Source organism: Micromesistius poutassou (genome assembly GCF_964030765.1).
Source record: "Micromesistius poutassou genome assembly, chromosome: 24".
Taxonomy (NCBI): domain Eukaryota; kingdom Metazoa; phylum Chordata; class Actinopteri; order Gadiformes; family Gadidae; genus Micromesistius; species Micromesistius poutassou.
In genome coordinates, this window is record NC_140294.1 from 30,729 (window position 1) to 53,501 (window position 22,773).

Consider the following 22,773-nt stretch of genomic DNA (forward strand, 5'->3'; position numbering starts at 1 on the left):
GGGGAGCCCCAATGTTAGACGTTCACCCTGGAGTAGGTGGGGGCTTTTATAATTTATTTATATTTTGCATACCCTTACTAAAAACTGAGTTTGCAAACCCATAAAGCAATCAATTAACCAATTAATCAATCAATCAAACAGAGGCTGGTGGTGGAGGCAAGGAAAATGACAATGTTACCCTTTGTTTTTTTTCATGTTCAACTGATAAGAAACTACTGTGTTACCCCTTATGTTTTTTTTCACGACGACCGATAAAAAACGACAGTGTTACCCCTTACGTTTTTTTTAATGATGGCTGATAAAAAACGACAGTGTTACCCCTTATGGTTTTTTTTCACAATGACATATAAAAAACGACAGTGTTACCCCTTATGTTTTTTTTCACGACGACCGATAAAAAACGACAGTGTTACCCCTTATGTTTTTTTCATGACAACTGATAAAAAACGACAGTGTTTCCCCTTACGTTTTTTTTCATGACGACCGATAAAAAACGACAGTGTTGCCCCTTATGTTTTTTTCATGATGGCCGATAAAAAATGACAGTGTTACCCCTGTTTTTTTCATGACCGATAAAAAATGACAGTGTTACCCCTTACGTTTTTTTCATGACGGCCGATAAAAAACGACAGTGTTACCCCTTATGTTTTTTTCATGATGGCCGATAAAAAATGACAGTGTTACCCCTTATGTTTTTTTTCACAATGACCGATAAAAAACGACAGTGTTTCCCCTTACGTTTTTTTCACGACGACCGATAAAAAACGACAGTGTTACCCCTTACGTTTTTTTTAATGATGGCTGATAAAAAACGACAGTGTTACCCCTTATGGTTTTTTTTCACAATGACATATAAAAAACGACAGTGTTACCCCTTATGTTTTTTTTCACGACGACCGATAAAAAACGACAGTGTTACCCCTTATGTTTTTTTCATGACGGCCAATAAAAAAAAACGAGTGTTACCCCTTATGTTTTTTTCATGACAACTGATAAAAAAACGACAGTGTTACCCCTTATGTTTTTTTTCACAATGGCCGATAAAAAACGACAGTGTTACCCCTTATGGTTTTTTTCACGACGACCGATAAAAAACGACAGTGTTACCCCTTATGTTTTTTCATGACAACTGATAAAAAACGACAGTGTTTCCCCTTACGTTTTTTTTCATGACGACCGATAAAAAACGACAGTGTTGCCCCTTATGTTTTTTTCATGATGGCCGATAAAAAATGACAGTGTTACCCCTGTTTTTTTCATGACCGATAAAAAATGACAGTGTTACCCCTTACGTTTTTTTCATGACGGCCGATAAAAAACGACAGTGTTACCCCTTATGTTTTTTTTCATGACGACCGATAAAAAATGACAGTGGTACCCCTTACGTTTTTTTCATGACGGCTGATAAAAAACGACAGTGTTACCCCTTATGGTTTTTATCACGACGACCGATAAAAAACGACAGTGTTCCCCTTATGTTTTTTTTTCACAATGACCGATAAAAAACGACAGTGGTACCCCTGATGTTTTTGTTCATGACAACCCATAAAAAACAACAGTGTTACCCCTTATGTTTTTTTCATGAACAACTGATAAAAAAACGACAGTGTTACCCCTTATGTTTTTTTTCATGACGACCGATAAAAAACGACAGTGTTACCCCTTATGGTTTTTATCACGACGACCGATAAAAAACGACAGTGTTACCCCTTACGTTTTTTTTCATGACGACCGATAAAAAACGACAGTGTTACCCCTTATGTTTTTTTCACGACGGCCGATAAAAAACGACAGTGTAACCCCTTATGTTTTTTTCACGACGGCCGATAAAAAACGACAGTGTAACCCCTTATATTTTTTTCACGACGACCGATAAAAAAACAACAGTGTTACCCCTTACGTTTTTTTCACGACGACCGATAAAAAACAACAGTGTTACCCCTTACGTTTCTTTCACGACGACTGATAAAAAACGACAGTGTTACCCCTTGCTTTTTTTCATGACGGCCGATAAAAAAAACAACAGTTTTTTTCATGACGGCTGACAAAAAACGACAGTGTTACCCCTTATGTTTTTTTTCATGATGGCCGATAAAAAACGACAGTGGTACCCCTTATGTTTTTTTCATGACGACCGATAAAAAACGACAATGTTACCCCTCATGTTTTTTTCATGACGACCGATAAAAAAACGAGTGTTACCCCTTACCTTTTTTTCATGACGGCCGATAAAAAATGACAGTGTTACCCCTTATGTTTTTTTTCATGACGACCGATAAAAAACGACAGTGTTACCCCTTACGTTTTTTTCACGACGACCAATAAAAAACGACAGTGTTACCCCTTATGTTTTTTTTCACAACGGCCGATAAAAAACGACAGTGTTACCCCTTGTTTTTTTCATGACGACCGATAAAAAAACGACAGTGTTACCCCTTATGATTTTTTTCACAATGACCGATAAAAAAACAACAGTGTTACCCCTTATGTTTTTTTCATGACGACCCATAAAAAACGACAATGTTACCCCTCATATTTTTTTTCATGACAACGGATAAAAAACGACTGTGTTACCCCTTATGTTTTTTTTCTTAACGACCCATGAAAAATGACAGTTTTACCCCTTATGTTTTTTTCACGACGACCGATAAAAAACAACATTGTTACCCCTCATGTTTTTTTCATGACAAATGATAAAAAACGACAGTGTTACCCCTTATGTTTTTTTTCAGAATGTCTGACACGAAAGACCTGGTGGTTAAGTGGTGAGAGAGTTGGTTAACGCTCTGTATTCACAGGTTCGAGTCCCCACTCCGACATCATCAGAGGTTGGATGAGAAAGTAAACTCACTCACCTGTATGTGATAAGCCTGCAAATCTTATTTCTTCTACAAATTGTAACGTTAAGTATAACTTCAGAAGTTTTTGAAACAGGTGTCCTTGTGGTTAAGTGGAGTGTCCTGGTGAGTATACGGGTTGTACTTCATAAGTACTGCAGTTATGGGATCATGTCCCACGTACAACGTTGTCCTTCAAACTATAGGGATCTTTTGAATCAATGCCATGTGAATTGTCAAGTAAATTATAAATTCTCACCGGTACATAGTTGGTGACTCTGTGGCGCAGGTGATAGAGCTGTTACGTATCTGTTCTGGAGACTTGGGTTCGATTCCTACCTTGGGTGGTTTTGTGGGGATGACTGTATGGTGAATGGATGAGTGTGAATAACTGTCTGTGTGAATCGATTGCTGTGAATGACTTAATTCACAACAATTAATTTGCCCGGTCAGTGATTCTGTATGAATGCGTGAGTGGGAATGACTGTCTGGGTGAATGGATGGCTGTGAATGAGTGCACTCATTCAACAGTGATCCATTCACACAGACAGTCATTCGAAATGAATGTGTGAGAGAATGGATCCCTCCACTAGACAGATGTTCCCACGGACCACCGTGGATGAAATGTGACACATGTCCCCAGAACAGATAGGAAACAGCTCATCAGCGAGGGTCCTCTTATTGGTCAACCACTCAAAGGTCAATTAAGAAAAACATTTATTAACCCCTCACTCCTGGGAGAGTGTGGTTACCAGGACTTGAACCCATGTCCTCACATCTCTGCAATATCATGACCTCTGCTCATCATCTCTCTCATTTGTACCACCGAGACACATTGTTTAAAACTTGAAGGTTATACTTGACCTGACGTCTGGTTGTCTTGTTGACGTTAGAATAGACGAGACTTAAGAAGATGACGAGCACGATGTAATTATAGTCCTGGTGGTCCACTGGTAAGAGTGTTGGTTGACACTATGGAGACTCTGGTTCATGTCCCCACTCAGACAACCAGTGTGAAAAGTTAATGTAGGCAAATAACACTCGGTCTTTCGTCGGTTTTTTTTCATGACGACACATAAAAAACTATAGTGTTACCCTTTATGTTTTTTTTCACGACGACCGATAAAAAACGTCAGTGTTACCCCTTACATTTTTTTCATGATGGCCGATAAAAACAAGTTTTTTTCATGACGACCGATAAAAAACGACAGTGTTACCTCTTATGTTTTTTTCATGACAACCGATAAAAAACAACAGTGTTACCCCTTACGTTTTTTTCATGACGACCGATAAAAAACAACAGTCTTACCCCTTACGTTTTTTCATGACGGCCGATAAAAAAACAGTAGTTTTTTTCATGACGGCCGATAAAAAACGACAGTGTTACCCCTTATGTTTTTTTCATGATGGCCGATAAAAAACGACAATGGTACCCCTTATGTTTTTTTCACAACGACCGATAAAAAAACGACAGTGTTACCCCTTACGTTTTTCATGACGACCGATAAAAAATGACAATGTTACCCCTTAAGTTTTTTTCATGACGACCGATAAAAAACGACAGTGTTACCCCTTACCTTTTTTTCATGACGACCGATAAAAACGACAGTGTTACCCCTTATGTTTTTTTTCATGACGACCGATAAAAAACAACAGTGTTACCCCTTATGTTTTTTTCCACGACGGCCGATAAAAAATAATAGTGTTACCCCTTATGTTTTTTTTCACGACAACCGATAAAAAACGACAGTGTTACCCCTTGTTTTTTTCATGACAACTGATAAAAAGTGACAGTGTTACCCCTTATGTTTTTTTTTTCACAACGACCGATAAAAAATGTCAGTGTTACCCCTTACGTTTTTTTTATGACGACCGATAAAAAACGACAGTGTTACCCCTTACGACAGCTAAACGCGAGCTAAAATCGAATCTAGATAATGCGATTCATAGTCGAGTTAAGCGTGCATGTACGGAGTCGAATTGGATTATGTGTTGAATTGCGTTTTGCGCATGCTCGAGATCTTTTCACGGGGTCATGAGCCGGACGTAGAAGGAGACGATAGTCGTGTTGTTGTGGGCCGTCGGAAAACGAGAAACGGTGATTTATTTAAAAAGGTGGCGAAGAAGATGGAGGAAGATGGAGAAGATGGAAGATGGACCCCCTATAAGAATTGTGTCGGCCACGGGGGTGCGCATGGCATGCATTCATTAAAGGTGGAAGAACACAGACACTACGCTTCGATTTCACCCAAGGCTGAATTAAAAGTACATGTTTTTCGAAATGTGGGTCATCTACAAGGTTGTAAAGTAGTAACTTCGGGCACATCTGTCAAAATAAATGTTTTTTTCTCCCGACGTGTTTACGATCTTTATTCATTCATTGCGCCGCGGCGGGGAATGCCGTATACGGACGGGCGGCGGAGGGGCTGCTCTGGTGGGAGAAAGATGTTTTCAGTAGACAGCTGTCAACTCACTTCGGATAGGCGATTTATTTAAAAAGCTGGCGCAGAAGATGGAGGAAGCTGGTGTCGTGCCAATGTAGTTATAATGTAGTAATGTAGTACACACTATGCTTCGATTTCACCCAAGGCTGAATTAAAAGTACATGTTTTTCTAAATGTTTCTCATCAACAAGGTTGTAAAGTAGTAACTACGTTCTTTATTCATTCATTGCGCCGCAGCCGAATTGACGGGGGTATTCTCTGATATTATGAATCTTACAAACTGCGTCGGGTTCTCCAACTCTCTGGTACTTCCACAACAAGTAAAGACTCCTAGTCGGGTTTATCTCGCCCATGGTGAGAAGGAATTAGGGGAAAGGAACTTTGGCTTTGACTCTCTGAAGTCCAAAACGCGACATGGAGGAGAAAGCGATGTTTCAGCAGACAGCTGTCAGTTCACTTCGGGTCCATATCATTTCTCAGACGCTCCATTGTTCCGACCTCATATGCGGACTCAATGGAGCAATGGAGCGTCTGAGAAATGATATGGACCCGAAGTGAACTGACAGCTGTCTACTGAAAACATCTTTCTCGAATGCAGGCGCCTGAGTTTGTTGTTGCTGGTGACGTAAAGAGGTCAACCGGTGGCTCTATTACCACTAGTTGAAATGGGTACAGCGCCACCTAACGTACCGGGGAATGACATGCTTCGGCCAATGAATCGATTTACTCACCGCCATGTATACTCGGACAATTGCAGTTGTCCAATTGCGGAGCATAGTCGAACTATGGCTTTAATCGGATTAAGCTGTGCATGTAAGATTCTTCTTTCGTCTAGGTTGAATTGATTTCCTCTCTTTGGAATCGCCATCCCTTTTTCCCAGTCCCCGTTTATGCTTTGCGCTGATCTGCCTAAAGCTCAAATACATTCTACTGAGGAAGGAACGGTTTGGATTGTCAATGACTTTTCTATGTTTCCTCTCCGTTACGTTGCCCTCCCCCCCTCCCCTTCCCCCCCCTCGACTTCCAAAAGTGCTTTCCCTCTGGCTCCTCCTCCTCTTCTCGTTAACACCGCCCTCCGGATCGCTGACCATTGGGCCGGTGCCGCTGGCTTCCGGTTGGACAGTGTGATCACCTGGTTCACGAGACTCTATCTCATTGGTCGGAACCGCTACTGTTTTCATGCGCTCGCCACATATCTCATTTAACATCTCAATTTCCATTGGTTGAGGGTCCCCCGCCATGACATCACCTCGTCCCATGACATCACCAACGCCCAGTGACATCAACCCCCACGCCCAGTGACATCAACCCCCACTACGACCTCATCACCACGCCCAGTGACACCAACCCCCACTACGACCTCATCACCACGCCCAGTGACACCAACCCCCACTACGACCTCATCACCACGCCCAGTGACACCAACCCCCACTAAGACCTCATCACCACACTCAGTGACACCAACCCCCACTACGACCTCATCACCACGCCCGGTGACACCAACCCCCACTACGACCTCATCACCACACTCAGTGACACCAACCTCCGCCAGGACCTCATCACCACGACGCAGCGTGACATGGGGGGGAGGAGGGTGTAGTGTGGAAGTTGAAGAGCCTTTGGTGCCCAACACACACACACACACACACCACAACAAGCGAACAGAAGATCCCAGAAGAAGACCCAACAGCAGACATAATGAAAGGTTCCTTCAAGGTGGGTTTGTTAAACCGTGCTCACCCTTTCACCACAGTGACTGAGTGAGACACCCCTGCTGTCACCACACTGCGTCCTTTGGGTGGAGGTGGGTGGAGGAAGGTGCAGAGCAGAGTCGGTTATTTATTAGCCTATTATATATACTGTATATATAATAATTAATATATATATATATACTGTATATACTTATATCATAATTATATGTACATGTAAGTAATATACATGTATGTGTAATTATGATATATGTAGATATAAATGTAATATATTACCTAATGCCTTTTAGTCAAGGTGTGTGTGTGTGTGTGTGTGTGTGTGTGTGTGTGTGTGTGTGTGTGTGTGTGTGTGTGTGTGTGTGTGTGTGTGTGTGTGTGTGTGTGTGTGTCTCAGCCTTCGATACTTTCGCTTTCCCTGAAAACACGTGGTGCCAATCCAGCTGTTCCCATCAGGCATTCCTCCCTGACTACTGCGTCGTATTGCGCTCAAAACGTCCCCACTGAAGACCCCAGAACCGGTAATGACGACCCGAACAGCAAGGAGCGGTCCCCCCCTGGCCCCGGGAGCCCGACGCTAAGACCCCGGGAGCCTCGGGCCACCGCTGGGGGGTCTGGCTGGTCGGGGAGGGAGACCTACTAACGGAACAGCCGCAAAGCGCGGCCCTCATTGGCTGATACAGCAGGGGGCGGGTCCTGTGAGCCGTCCAGGGGCTGAGATTGGCTGCCTGCACTTCCCTGCGCGTCATAGTGCTGTCAAAAGTTTCCTGGTCTGCAGACTGATCTGGACTAGAGCTGCACAGATTATCCGGACTAGAGCTGATCCGTCCTAGATCGGTACAGGTGATCTGGACTAGAGCTGATCCGTTCCAGAGTGGTCCAGGTGAGAGCTGATCCGGACTAGAGCGGTACTAGGGCGATCCGGACTAGCGGTCCAGGTGAGAGCTGATCCGGACTAGAGGTGATCCGGTCTAGAGTGGTCCAGGTGTGAGCTGATCCGGACTAGAGGTGATCCGGACTAGCGGTCCAGGTGCGTTCAGACTGTATGTGAGACTAGTGCGTGCGTAGCGCCAGTTCCACGGGTCCTTACCAGAGTTACCACTGGTGCTCAACTTCCCTTATTGTAACGTAACATATATTGTAATATTTTAATATTAATGTAGGCCTATACATTTTAACTGACTGTTAGACAGTTTGCATAACCCAGTGTAATAGTGAGTAGTTTAGTATTAGTGAATATTGAGGTGTAATAGTGAGTTTAGTATTAGTGAATATTGAGGTGTAATAGTGAGTTTAGTATTAGTGAATATTAAGGTGTAATAGTGAGTAGTTTATTATTAGTGAATATTAAGGTGTCATAGTTTAGGATTAGTGAATAATGAGGTCTAGTACTGAGTAGTTTAGTATTAGTGAATATTAAAGTTTGTCGGTGAGTCGTTGAGTATTATTTAATGTTGAAGTGTGTGAGTGTTTGTTAGTATGTGTTAGTGAGTATTGAAGTGAGCTGTTGGTATTGGGGAACGGCGTGTGTAAGTGTTAGTTAAAGACCGGGTAAACCAAAAATAATTATGGGTTTTGAGTTTATAATACCACAGGAAAATATATTATTAACCACCCTGCCAAATTTGAAGGACTAAAAAAATCGCGAAGTATATAAAATTATGCTTCAAAGTTGATGAAAAATGAGCAGTAATCCCTGGCTCAGGACGGTGGGGGCGTGTGCGCTGCAGGCCAGGAAACCACGCCCATCACCGGAGAGGTCCAACGGGCAAGCTAGCTGCAAACTGACAATTCAAATCAGACTCGTGAGCGGTAAAACCATAGACGGGTGAAACCACAGAATGCTAGTGCGCGGTTAATGTATTTATACCTAGAGGGCAGCAGGGGGCGGGTTTATGTGAGTATGACCGCTTTACGTAACGCGGTCCTCGATGTAGACCCGCCCATTTTAAACCTGCACACAGAACATTCTCTGAGGCCTAGCTCCTCAAGGAAATGATGAATGGGAAAAATATTTTTTACATGTTTTGAGGGACACATTTAAGGCCTAATTAATATGATAAGAAGAAAAATACTGAATTTGGTTTACCCGGTCTTTAAGTGAACGACGCAGAGTCTGTTGGGCTCCGTCAGTGACTGAAAGCTGTGTTTTGTGCGGTGCTGTTGGCGGCCAGCAGATGGCGCAGTGGGGCCAGCTGCAGCAGCTGGACTCTAAGTACCTGGAGCAGGTGGACCAGCTGTACGACGACTCCTTCCCCATGGACATACGCCAGTACCTCAGCAAGTGGATCGAGAGCATCGACTGGTGAGAGCTGTGGCCCCGCCCCCTAATGGGCGGAGTCATCCTGATTAGTGTTGAGGCTAACGAGCTGCTGCGTAACTCCGCCTACTCAATCGGCTGCTGCTAAGAGACGCGTTCGCTCTGTCTGTGTTCGCAGTACAGAGACAGTCTCTGTACTGTCTTACCCCTACCTGCTCCTTAATGACCTGTCTCTGTACTGTCTAACCCCTACCTGCTCCTTAATGACCTGTCTCTGTACTGTCTAACCCCTACCTGCTCCTTAATGACCTGTCTCTGTACTGTCTCACCCCTACCTGCTCCTTAATGACCTGTCTCTGTACTGTCTAACCCCTACCTGCTCCTCAATGACCCGTCTCTGTACTGTATAACCCCTACCTGCTCCTCAATGCGCTGTGGTTTCCAGGGATACGGTCATGTGTCAGGAGTCGCTGGCCACCGTCCGGTTCCACGAGCTGCTGTCCCAGCTGGACGACCAGCACAGCCGCTTCACACTCGACAACAACTTCCTGCTCCAGCACAACATCCGCAAGATCAAGAGGAACCTGCAGGTCTGAGACCGCGCCGACAACACACCCTCTAGACCGCGCCCACCCCTCTATCGTCTCATCTACTTTTTACTTAACATAGTAACTCCGATAAACAAACCCACCTCATCGCAGTAGCGTGGTGCTTTCCGAAACTATTTCCCCCTCCCCTGATTTCCACTGGTTGGTTTGTGGGACATGCAAAGCAAGCGGTGGATGGGGAATTACACTAAGCAACATACATCTCAACCATATTACATAGTAAGGCAACATAAGACGTGAGACGTAATTAGCGACGTTGCAGTGGTCTACATGTAATGCGCACGTTCTATTGTTTACAATTAGCATGCTAAGCGGAGTTAGCTTTATTCACGTCTTATGTTGCCTTACTATGTAATAGTAAGTAAAAAGTAAAAAGTAGATGAGACGATAGAGGGGTTAGAAACCCATATGAAGAAAGGCTTTTTATTTCAGTTATCCTATTTTTGCACCGAAAATATTTGAAAACCATGAAAGTTTAAAAAGTAAAAAATAATGACCACTACACAAGCAAAGTTGTGACGCCCCTGTGTTCGTTCCCAGCGCCCCCCTGGGTTCTACGAACGCCCCCCAGGGGGCGCTGCCACCCCCTTTGAGAAACCCTGCTCTAGACCACGCCCACAACACACCCTCTAGACCACGCCCACAACGCACCCTCTAGACCACGCCCACAACGCACCCTCTAGACCACGCCCACGACGCACCCTCTAGACCACGCCCACGACGCACCCTCTAGACCACGCCCACAACGCACCCTCTAGACCACGCCCACAACGCACCCTCTAGACCACGCCCACAACGCACCCTCTAGACCACGCCCACCCTCTAGACCACGCCAACGACGCACCCTCTAGACCACGCCCACGCCACACCCTCTAGACCACGCCCATAACGCACCCTCTAGACCACGCCCACGACGCACCCTCTAGACCACGCCCACTACATCTAGACCACGCCCACAACACACCCTCTAGACCACGCCCACAACGCACCCTCTAGACCACGCCCACAACACACCCTCTAGACCACGCCCACAACACACCCTCTAGACCACACCCACAACTCACCCTCTAGACTACGCCCTCTCGACCACACCTACTACACTATCACACCCTCTAGAGTCTAGACCACGCCCACAGCACACCCTCTAGACCACACCCTCTAGACCACGCCCACTCCTCTAGACCACGCCCACTACCTCTAGACCAGCCAGTTTCAGCGTGGTCTTGTTTGTGGTTCCAGGACCGGTTCCAGGAGGACCCGATCCACATGGCCGGGATCATCGCCAGGAACCTCCAGGAGGAGAGACAGATCCTGGAGCGGGGCCGGAGTTCAGAGGTACACACACACACACACACACACACACACACACCCACATACACATACACATACACACACACACACACACACATACACACACACACACACACACACACAACCATGTGGTGTGTGTTCCAGTCTGAAGGAGAAGGCGTGTCCTCCGCCATGGTGGTGGAGAAGCTCAAACTGGACAAGAAGGTCACCGCCATGAAGACCCTCATCCAGGTAGGAGGCACCTTTAGGAGGCCACCTTTAGGAGGCCAGGTTTAGGAGGCCACCTTTAGGAGGCCAGGTTTAGGAGGCCACCTTTAGGAGGCCAGGTTTAGGAGGCCACCTTTAGGAGGCCAGGTTTAGGAGGCCAGGTTTAGGCGGCCACCTTTAGGAGGCCAGGTTTAGGAGGCCACCTTTAGGAGGCCAAGTTTAGGAGGCCACCTTTAGGAGGCCACCTTTAGGAGGCCAGGTTTAGGAGGCCACCTTTAGGAGGCCACCTTTAGGAGGCCAGGTTTAGGAGGCCACCTTTAGGAGGCAAGGTTTAGGAGGCCACCTTTAGGAGGCCACCTTTAGGAGGCAAGGTTTAGGAGGCCACCTTTAGGAGGCAAGGTTTAGGAGGCCAGGTTTAGGAGGCCACCTTTAGGCGGCCAGGTTTAGGAGGCTAGGTTAGGAGTGATCTAGATGAGGATAATCCAGTCTGTGTGATCTAGATGAGGGTAATCCAGTCTGTGTGATCTAGATGAGGGTAATCCAGTCTGTGTGATCTAGATGAGGGTAATCCAGATTGTGTGATCTAGATAGTGGATTATTGCTATAGTGTTGATGTAACTTTCTCTGGTTCTAGATTACGGATCAAAACATTAAGATTCTGGAGGACCTGCAAGATGAATACGACTTCAAACTGAACACACTGAAGAACAGAGGTAAGAGGCTAGTACTGCTACTGGTACTACTACTACTGGTACTGTTACTGGTAATACTGGTACTACTTCTGCTACCACCACTACTACTACCACTAATACTACTACTAGTACCACTACTACTACTACAACAAGAACAGAGGTGAGAGGCTAGTACTGCTACTGGTACTAGTACTACTACTACTGGTACTGGTACTACTACTACTGCTACCACTAATACTACTACACTTACTACAAGAACAGAGTTGAGAGGCTAGTAGTACTACTACCTCTACTACTGGTATGACTGATTAAAGTTTTTCTGCGTAGAGAACGACATGACCGATAAAGTTTTTCTGCGTAGAGAACGACGTGAACGGTTTGACCCCCAAGGAGCTTGAGAAGGAGAGGACCACCATGGGGAACATGAGCTTCGACCTCAAGAACAAGCGACGGGTGAGCCGGTGCATCATGGGAGTTCCTCCAAACCTGAGCCGCTGGGAGGGTGGCCCATAGATATATATAGAACACTAGATGTCTTACGGCGGAGTCTAGAACGTCCGCAACGGCGGCTCACCCATAACATTGTGTTGGCAGTGGTACATGTACTTTTTAAATAACCATAACTTGCTCAATTTTCAACCGATTTTCAAACGGTTTGGTTTCTTGCAAACTGCTACTATTTGTAAAGGGAAATCTTGTACCTATTTTAGATTATTCTATTTTTTTTAGAACATAACATAATTATTCAGAAGTATGCAGAGTCATAACTACATCTCTGACGTTTATAACAAACCAAACCGTTTGAAAATCGGTTGAAAATTTAGCAAGTTATGGTTGTTTAAAAAGTACATGTACCACCACCAACTCAATGTTATGGGTGAGCGAGCTGACTGGCAAGATGGCCGCCAGTGCGGACGTTCGACTCCATTGGCCGGCAGCGCGGACGACACATCTGTTCCGGTGTGAACTGTTGAGCTGCAGAGCATGCGGAGCCCTGAGGGTCTCCAGGGTTCACCCCCTCGGACGGCAGACCCGGGGCTCGGAGCGCGCTTTGAAAGTCTTTGATTTTCGCCCTGCTACTGAAACAAGTGGACCACAACTTCCACACAAGGACCCGTCGGCAGCCCTCCACGGTAAGGGGCGGTCCGGTCCAGGTGTGAACAAAGACCCACTCCGGGGTTTTCCATTAAGCCTCTCCGGTCGGAAGTGTGCTCCAGTTCCGGAGTTTAACACAGACTGACACACGGGGAACCACCGGAACCGGGCTTCAGGGGAACATTTGGTAGTACTCTCTGAGAAGGTGTACATTAGGTAGTACTCTCTGAGAAGGTGTACATTAGGTACTAGTACTCTCTGAAGGTGTACACTGGGTAGTACTCTGAAGGTGTACACTGGATAGTACTCTGAATGTGTACACTGGGTAGTAGTACTCTCTGAAGGTGTACACTGGGTAGTAGTACTCTCTGAATGTGTACACTGGGTAGTAATACTCTCTGAATGTGTACACTGGGTAGTAGTACTCTCTGAAGGTGTACATTGGGCAGTACTCTGAAGGTGTACACTGGGTAGTACTCTGAATGTGTACACTGGGTAGTACTCTGAATGTGTACACTGGGTAGTAGTACTCTCTGAAGGTGTACATTGGGTAGTAGTACTCTCTGAATGTGTACACTGGGTAGTAATACTCTCTGAATGTGTACACTGGGTAGTAGTACTCTCTGAAGGTGTACATTGGGCAGTACTCTGAAGGTGTACACTGGGTAGTACTCTGAATGTGTACACTGGGTAGTACTCTGAATGTGTACACTGGGTAGTAGTACTCTCTGAAGGTGTACATTGGGCAGTACTCTGAAGGTGTACACTGGGCAGTGCTCTCTGGGTGGTGCTTTGGTGGTTCAGCGGGTCTGTGCGTTGCAGACGGTGGTGGACCAGCTGGTGGAGGCGCTGAAGCTGACGGAGGCTCTGCAGACGGAGCTCATCTCCGCGGAGCTGCCCGAGTGGAAGCAGCGGCAGCAGATCGCCTGCATCGGGGGGCCGCCCAACGCCTGCCTGGACCAGCTGCAGAACTGGTGAGAGCCCCTCCTCCGCCCTCACGCACCGCCTCCTCCACCCTGACGGACCACCTCCTCCGCCCTGATGCACCTCCTTCTCCTCCCTGATGCACCACCTCCACCCTGATACACCACCTCCTCCTCCTCCACCACCCTGATACACCACCTCCTCCTCCTCCACCACCCTGATGCACCACCTCATCCACCCTGATGCACCACCTCCTCCTCCCTGATACAGCACCTCCAACTCCTCCACCCTGACACACCACCTCCTCCACCCGGACCCCCCCCCCCCTCCCTCCTACACCAAGATACACCACCTCCAACTAGACTCCTACTAGACTCCTACGAGATACCAGACCAGACTGATCTCATGCTCCTTCCCCTCCCCCCCCCCCACCACCCTCCTCCCCCCCCAGGTTCACTGCGGTGGGGGAGACCCTGCAGCAGGTGCGGCAGCAGCTGAAGAAGCTGCAGGAGTTGGAGCAGAAGCTGACCTACGAGCAGGACCCCATCAGCCAGGAGGAGACCCTGGAGTCCCTGGAGACCAAGGCCCTGGAGCTCTTCAAGAGCCTCCTCACCCAGTAAGACCTCCTCCTCCTCCCTCTCCTCCTCCTCACCCAGTAAGACCTCCTCCTCCTCTTCCTCCTCCTCCTCCTCCTCACCCAGTAAGACATCCTCCTCCTCCTCCTCCTCCTCACCCAGTAAGACCTCCTCCTCCTCCTTCTCCTCCTCCTCACCCAGTAAGACCTCCTCCTCCTCCCTCTCCTCCTCTTCACCCAGTAAGACCTCCTCCTCCTCCTCCCTCTCCTCCTCCTCACCCAGTAAGACCTCCTCCTCCTCCTCCTCCTCACCCAGTAGGACCTCCTCAAGTGTTTATTGTGTGTGTGTGTGTGTGTGTGTGTGTGTGTGTGTTAGCTCCATGGTGGTGGAGCGTCAGCCCTGCATGCCGACCCACCCCCAGAGAGCCCTGGTGCTGAAGACTGGAGTCCAGTTCACCGTCAAACTACGGTACCTCCTCCATCACTCACTCACTCACTCACTCACTCACTGTCACACACACACACACACACACACACACATATTCTCCGGTTAGAACAGGTTAGAACCAGTATTAACAGAACCAGTCCTAACAGGTTAGAACTAGTCCTTACAGAACCAGTCCTAACAGGTTCTAATTGCTTTTTCAGGTTTCTGGTCAAACTGCAGGAATTCAACTACCAACTAAAAGTCAAGGCCTTCTTTGACAAGTAAGTTCCCAGGTGGATGAAACATGCTGTGGCCATGTTTGAAGGTGCTAACCGCTAATGCTAATGCTACTCCTTCCTTTACTCCTGCAGAGACGTGACGGAGAAGAAAGGGTAGGTGTCCTAAAACACACACACACACACACACACACACACACACACACACACACACACACACACACACACACACACACACACACACACACACACACACACACACACACACACACACACACACACACACACACACACACACACACACACACACACACACAGGTGCTGATTGGTTGGTTGGTTTGAGCAGATTCAGGAAGTTCAACATCCTGGGGACCAACCTCAAGGTGATGAACATGGAGGAGTCCAACGGCAGCCTGGCCGCCGAGTTCAGACACCTGGTGAGACGCGCCGCTGCACGCTAAGCTAATGTTAGCCCAATACGGGCTACACCCCGCTACATGCTAAGCTAATGTTAGCCCAAGGCCGGCTACACCTCGCTACACGCTAAGCTAATGTTGGCCCAATACAGGCTACACCCTGCTACGTGCTAAGCTTCTGTCAGCCAAAGATCGGCCACTCCCTGCTACATGCTAAGCTTATAAAGCGGCTACACCCCGCTACAGCACTACACTTAACTAATCATAGCAGATTGGCTACTCTTGCTATAGCTAAGCTTATCTCAGCCCAATATCATCCATACCAGCTAGATGATAATCCTATGTTAGCCCGACATCAGCTACTTGCTAGATGCTAACTAATATTAGCCATGGATCATCTAAACCAGCTAGATGATAAGCTGACGTTGGCTCCATATCAGCTAGACCCGCTAGATGCTAAGCTATTGTTAGCCCTAGAACAGCTACAAATGCAGCGTTCTAATCTAATGTTGGCCTCAAGATCAGCTCCGCCCCCTTCATGCTACGCTAATGTTATTGCTGGATCAGCTACAGATGCTACACGCTAAGCTAACGTTATTGCCAGATCAGCCTCATGCGTGTGTCCTGTTGTTTACCTGGACCCTGATTCTCTGATCCACAGCAACTGAAGGAGCAGAAGGTGGCTGGGAACCGGACCAATGAGGTAACACTGGTCCACTGGGGTTACACTGGTCCTCTGGGGTAACACTGGTCCACTGGGGTAACACTGGTCCACTGGGGTTACACTGGTCCTCTGGGGTAACACTGGTCCACTGGGGTAACACTGGTCCACTGGGGTAACACTGGTCCTCTGGGGTTACACTGGTCCTCTGGGGTTACACTGGTCCACTGGGGTTACACTGGTCCTCTGGGGTTACACTGGTCCACTGGGGTTACACTGGTCCACTGGGGTTACACTGGTCCACTGGGGTTACACTGGTCCACTGGGGTAACACTGTTACACTGGTCCTCTGGGGTAGCACTGGTCCTCTGGGGTAACACTGGTCCACTGGGGTTACACTGGTCCTCTGAACACCATGGACCACACTCACCCATGGTCCCCATGCTGACTGTGTGTGTGTGTGTGTGTGTGTGTGTGTGTGTGTGTGTGTGTGTGTGTGTGTGTGTGTGTGTGTGTGTGTGTGTGTGTGTGTGTGTGTGTGTGTGTGTGTGCGCAGGGTCCCCTGATCGTTACAGAGGAGCTCCACTCCATCAGCTTTGAGTCACAGCTCCAGCCGAGCCAGTCTGGACTGGAAATCAAACTGGAGGTGAGACATCACTGCTGCCACCAGGACCCGGTACCAGGACCAGAGACTAGTCCAGGACCAGAGACTAGACCAGGACTAGAGACTAGTCCAGGACCAGAGACGAGACCACGACCAGAGACTAGACAAGGACTAGAGACTAGTCCAGGCCCCGGTACCAGGACTAGAGACTAGTCCACGACCAGGACTAGAGACCAGTCCAGGACAAGAGACTGGTCCACAATCAGGAGCAGAGACTGGTCCGGGACCCAGTACCAGGACTAGAGTCTAGTCCAGGACCAGGACCAGAGACTAGTCCAGGACTAGAGACTAGTCCATGACCCAGTACCAGGACTACAGACTAGTCCAGGACCAGGACTAGAGACTAGTCCATGACCCAGTACCAGGACTACAGACTAGTCCAGGACCAGGACTAGAGACTAGTCCATGACCCAGAACCAGGACTAGAGACTGGTCCAGGACCCGGTACCAGTACCAGTACCGTAGTCCTTAGGACTAAAGACGGTGTGTGTTGGCAGACGCTGTCTCTGCCGGTGGTGGTCATCTCCAACGTCAGCCAGCTGCCCAGCGGCTGGGCCTCCATCCTGTGGTACAACATGCTCACCACAGAACACAAGGTAGGAACCCTGAACCGCTCTGAACACTGAGCAGAACCACTCTGAACCACTAAGCAGAACCACTCTGAACCACTAAGCAGAACCGCTCTGAACACTGAGCAGAACCGCTCTGAACCACTGAGCATAAATACTAAGTATTAAGCACCACTACACTAACCAGAAATATCAAGCACCACTACACTAACCAGAAGTATCAAGCACCACTACACTAACCAGAAGTATCAAGCACCACTACACTAACCAGAAGTATCAAGCACCACTACACTAACCGGAAATATCAAGCACCACTACACTCACCATAAGTATCAAGCACCACTACACTAACCAGAAGTATCAAGCACCACTACACTAACCAGAAGTATCAAGAACCACTACACTAACCAGAAGTATCAAGCACCACTACACTAACCAGAAGTATTAAGCACCACTACACTAACCAGAAGTATCAAGCACCACTACACTAACCAGAAGTATCAAGCACCACTATACTCACCAGCAATCCCAACGCTGTGATTCTACTTCCTGCAGAACCTGCGCTTCTTCCTGTCCCCGCCCTCTGCCACCTGGGCCCAGCTGGCGGAGGTGCTGAGCTGGCAGTTCTCCTCCGTCACCAAGAGGGGGCTGAACCAGGAGCAGCTCAACATGCTAGCTGACAAGCTACTGGGTTAGCGCTACACAAACACGTGCTAGACACGCTACACACTCTCGACACATGCTAAACATGTGCTAAACACGCTGCACACTCTCGACACATGCTAAACATGTGCTAAACACGCTGCACACTCTCGACACATGCTAAACATGTGCTAAACACGCTGCACACTCTCGACACATGCTAAACATGTGCTAGACACGCTACACACGTGCTAAATCATCATCATTTTAATATAATCTGGTCTTATCTGGTTTGGATGTTCAGGACATAAGGCCATGAGGAAACCAGAAGGTCTGATCCCCTGGACCCGCTTCTGTAAGGTGGGTACCGCTTAGCTCAGGAGGTAGAGCGGGTTGACTTGTAACCGGAAGGTTGCTAGTTCGATCCCCGGCTCCTATCTGATGTGTCCCTGAGCAAAACACTTAAATACCTGTTCCTGACGAGGCTGTTCCTGGCTGGTGGTGTAGTGATGGTGATGGTGGTGTAGTGATGGTGATGGTGGTGTAGTGATGGTGATGGTGATGGTGCTGTGGTGTAGTGGTAGTGATGGTGATGGTGATGGTGCTGTGGTGTGGTGATGATGTGATGGTGATGGTGCTGTGGTGTTCCAGGGCGTGAACGAGAAGAGTTTCCCGTTCTGGCTGTGGATGGAGGGGATCCTGGACCTCATCAAACGACACCTGCTGAATCTCTGGAACGACGGGTCAGTCAGCACCAGAACCCTGGAGAACCCAGAACCCTAGAGAACCCAGAACCCTAGAGAACCCTCAACCCTAGAGAACCCAGAACCCTGGAGACCCCTATGGACCCCTAGAGAACCCAGAACCCTACAGAACCAGGTCTGTAGTCTAGACCCAATCTGTAGTCCGGGTCTAGAGGTTAATTAATTGGTCACACTTAATTGAATAATTCATTGGTTTCTGACGACCCCAGGTGCATCATGGGCTTCCTCAGCAAAGAGCGGGAGAAGGTGTTGCTAAGCGACTGTTACTCGGGAACCTTCCTGCTGAGGTTCAGCGAGAGCAGCCGGGAGGGAGCCATCACCTTCACCTGGATAGAGCACGACATACAGGGTACACACACACACACACACACACACACACGCACACGCACACATGTATACACTTTACACAACATTGTGTGTGTGTGTGTGTATAGATAACCCGGTGTACCACTCTGTGGAGCCTTACACCAAGCGGGAGCTGACGGCCGTCTCTCTGGCCGACATCATCCGCACCTACAAGGTGATGGCGGCCGAGAACATCCCGGAGAATCCGCTCCGGTTCCTCTACCCCAACATCCCCAAGGACCAGGCCTTCAGCAAGTACTACCCCCCCCCCAGCGACGGTGAGCCACTACCTTACCCAGAGTCACTGCCTACCCCAGAGTCACTGCCTACCCCCAGAGTCACTACCTACCTAACCCAGAGTCACTACCTACCCCAGAGTCACTACCTACCCCAGAGTCACTACCTACCCCAGAGTCACTGCCTAACCCAGAGTCACTACCTACCCCCAGAGTCACTACCTACCTACCCCAGAGTCACTGCCTACCCCCAGAGCCACTGCCTAACCCAGAGTCACTGCCTACCCCAGAGTCACTGCCTACCCCAGAGTCACTGCCTACCCCAGAGTCACTACCTACCCCCAGAGTCACGACCTACCCCCAGAGTCACTACCTAACCCAGAGTCACTACCTAACCCAGAGTCACTACCTACCTACCCCAGAGTCACTACCTACCCCCAGAGTCACTGCCTAACCCAGAGTCACTACCTAACCCAGAGTCACTACCTACCCCAGAGTCACTACCTACCCCCCAGAGAGTCTCAGTGGGGCCAGAAGGCACCAACCTTCATACCAGAGGGTTGGTTATGTATGGTTTAATTACACTGTCTGTCTGTCTGTCTGTCCAGCTCCAGAGCCCATGGAGGAGGGGAATGCAGCCAAGAGTGGATACATGAAGACAGAACTGATCTCAGTGTCTGAGGTGTACGTAAACACACACACACACACACACACACACACACAAACCCTGGTGGCGACTGACTCTAGTGGTGACCTTTGACCTGTGACTCTAGTGGCGACCTCTGACCTGTGACTCTAGTGGTGACCTCTGACCTCTTTGCTCTGACCTTGCAGCCACCCGTCCCGTCTCCAAGAAAACATGATGCCCATGTCACCGGACGACTTCAGAGTCCTGGAGCGGATCGTCAGCGTGCCCAGAAACATCGACGATGTGGTGAGAGACACACACACACACACACACACACACACACACACACACACACACACACACACCCCTACCTAATGGCTAATGTCGATGAATGCTAACGCTAATGGTCAATGCTAACGCTAATGATGTATGCTAACACTAACGATGTATGCTAACGCTAATGATGTATGCTAAGGCTAATGATGAGTGCTAACGTTGTTTCTTCCTACAGATGACCGATCTGGACAACTGACCGACGGCCTCCCACCCTGAGCGGCGTAAACACCGCTCGCATTGTCAACCATGTATTTTGTGTCTTGTTTCTTGTTTTCCGAGTATTATTACTTATATCAGAGTATTCTTACTAATATCAAAGTATTTAGACTTTTCAGTGTACTTCTACTCACAAGAGTACTTTTACTCACGAGTACTTAAGTGGTGTCCGAATGCCTTGACTTGTTTTTCGAATATGTGAGCTTCTCTAGGGTAACCTTCTGTGCTGCAGGTTGTCGTTGTCATCTAAAAAGTTATTTTGCGCGGTTTAGGTAAGCAGTATGTAACGTAGCAGTAGAGTTTGGGTAAAGTTTTGCTTCCCTTCAGAACCTATGGCTTTATTTGGTGTGGCAATAATAATAGAATAAGAATAAAGAAGAATAAAATGTCAGGTGTCGGGATTCATGTTTCAGCGTCACTGGCCTATGATTAGATACCTTAAGTAGGCCTTACCTATGATTAGATACCTTAAGTAGGCCTTACCTATGATTAGATACCTTAAGTAGGCCTTACCTATGATTAGATACCTTAAGTAGGCCTTACCTATGATTAGATACCTTAAGTAGGCCTTACCTATGATTAGATACCTTAAGTAGGCCTTACCTATGATTAGATACCTTAAGTAGGCCTTACCTATGATTAGATACCTTAAGTAGGCCTTACCTATGATTAGATACCTTATGTAGGCCTTACCTTGGATTAGATACCTTAAGTAGGCCTTACCTTGGATAAAGTACCTTAAGTAGGCCTTACCTTGGATTAGATACCTTAAGTAGGCCTTATCTTCCCATATGTCTCATCACCGTAACTGCCCCCAGCAGCGCTCGTCGTTGGTCAGTAAAACTTCTTTCTCTCTACGTTCCAGAGTTTAGTTTCACTGTGAACCAGAGTTTAGTTTCACTGAAAGCATTTGCAGACCTTCAGGTTTCTGTACACAGGCTTTATAAACACATACACCGGCGCCGCACCACACGGCGTCAGGAGAAAAGGTCACGGCCGCTTTTACAAATAAATAACATCCATCACAAAGACCTGGCGTCTGACTTCACCTGTTCAGACGTCGTCTGCGTAACCCTGCAGTCCGAATCACACTGAAACCTTACACTGCCAACACAAATAAACACACACTTTTAAGTTGGAGCGTTTGACAACGCAACACAACAGACTGACACATGGAAAACTGCTGATAAACCGGTCAGTGTAACCCAGTTTAGACTAGTATAAACCAGTCTCAACCAGTGTAACCAAGTCTAGACTAGTATAAATCAGTCTCAACCAGTGTTACCCAGTCTAGACTAGTATAAACCAGTCTCAACCAGTGTAACCAAGTCTAGACTAGTATAAACCAGTCTCAACCAGTGTAACCAAGTCTAGACTAGTATAAACCAGTCTCAACCAGTGTAACCAAGTCTAGACTAGTATAAATCAGTCTCAACCAGTGTTACCCAGTCTAGACTAGTATAAACCAGTCTCAACCAGTGTAACCAAAAATAAACCAGTCTAGACTAGTGTAAACCAGTCATAATATCAACAGTTCTAACATCAGTATCCATATTGTGGAGGCATCAAAGTAGTGTTCCTTTAAAATGAATCTTCATATTTCTACATAAGACCTTGTAACACGACCAGAAACACACACAGCTGATTGTTTAACGAGGGGGCGGGCCAATACAAAGGGGGCGGGGCAAACAGGGCATTACCGAAGAGGGGGGAGTGTTTTTCAAAGTAAGTGCATGGTCCCTTCAGGGTGAAGGATAAGGGTTGAATTCAGGGCAAGGTTAAGGGGAAATGGAGGGGTTCAGGCTAATTTAAGGGTTCAGGGTAATGGAGGGGTTCAGGGTTAGGTTAAGGGGTAGCGGAGGTTACAGGGTAACAGAGGGGTGGGGTTAAGGGCTAACAGAGGGTGGGGTTAAGGGCTAACAGAGGGTGGGGTTAAGGGCTAACGGAGGGTGGGGTTAAGGGCTAACAGAGGGTG

The 22,773-nt window shown here is 47.7% G+C and overlaps 1 protein-coding gene across 2 annotated transcripts; it reads left to right on the top strand.

The window, feature by feature from the left end:
* The first annotated feature begins 7,758 nt into the window (after positions 1 to 7,758).
* On the top strand, positions 7,759 to 21,189 carry stat1a (signal transducer and activator of transcription 1a). Of its 2 annotated transcripts, XM_084487822.1 has the most exons (25): positions 7,818 to 7,839; positions 7,898 to 8,017; positions 9,165 to 9,292; positions 9,693 to 9,837; positions 11,095 to 11,190; positions 11,311 to 11,397; positions 12,008 to 12,086; positions 12,427 to 12,518; positions 13,983 to 14,134; positions 14,536 to 14,700; positions 15,035 to 15,127; positions 15,307 to 15,366; positions 15,457 to 15,477; positions 15,668 to 15,758; positions 16,399 to 16,440; positions 16,955 to 17,044; positions 17,560 to 17,658; positions 18,187 to 18,322; positions 18,578 to 18,633; positions 18,925 to 19,016; positions 19,247 to 19,386; positions 19,472 to 19,660; positions 20,227 to 20,302; positions 20,453 to 20,552; positions 20,758 to 21,189. In XM_084487822.1, the coding sequence occupies exons 3-25, from the start codon at positions 9,165 to 9,167 to the stop codon at positions 20,776 to 20,778; spliced, it is 2,250 nt and encodes a 749-aa protein (XP_084343948.1). In that variant the 5' UTR covers positions 7,818 to 7,839; positions 7,898 to 8,017; the 3' UTR covers positions 20,779 to 21,189. The 2 variants fall into 2 exon arrangements, with proteins under 2 accessions (XP_084343947.1, XP_084343948.1); XM_084487821.1 differs by having other exon boundaries at positions 7,759 to 8,017.
* The last annotated feature ends 1,584 nt before the right edge of the window (positions 21,190 to 22,773 follow it).

What these genes read in the sequence shown, in the direction of transcription:
- stat1a (XM_084487821.1), top strand. Translation starts at nt 9,165, where the DNA reads ATGGCGCAGTGGGGCCAGCTGCAGCAGCTGGACTCTAAGTACCTGGAG. An exon ending in GACGTGACGGAGAAGAAAGG is followed by an intron (nt 15,478 to 15,667) that starts GTAGGTGTCCTA and finishes TGGTTTGAGCAG; the next exon opens with ATTCAGGAAGTTCAACATCC. An exon ending in CTGATCTCAGTGTCTGAGGT is followed by an intron (nt 20,303 to 20,452) that starts GTACGTAAACAC and finishes CTGACCTTGCAG; the next exon opens with CCACCCGTCCCGTCTCCAAG.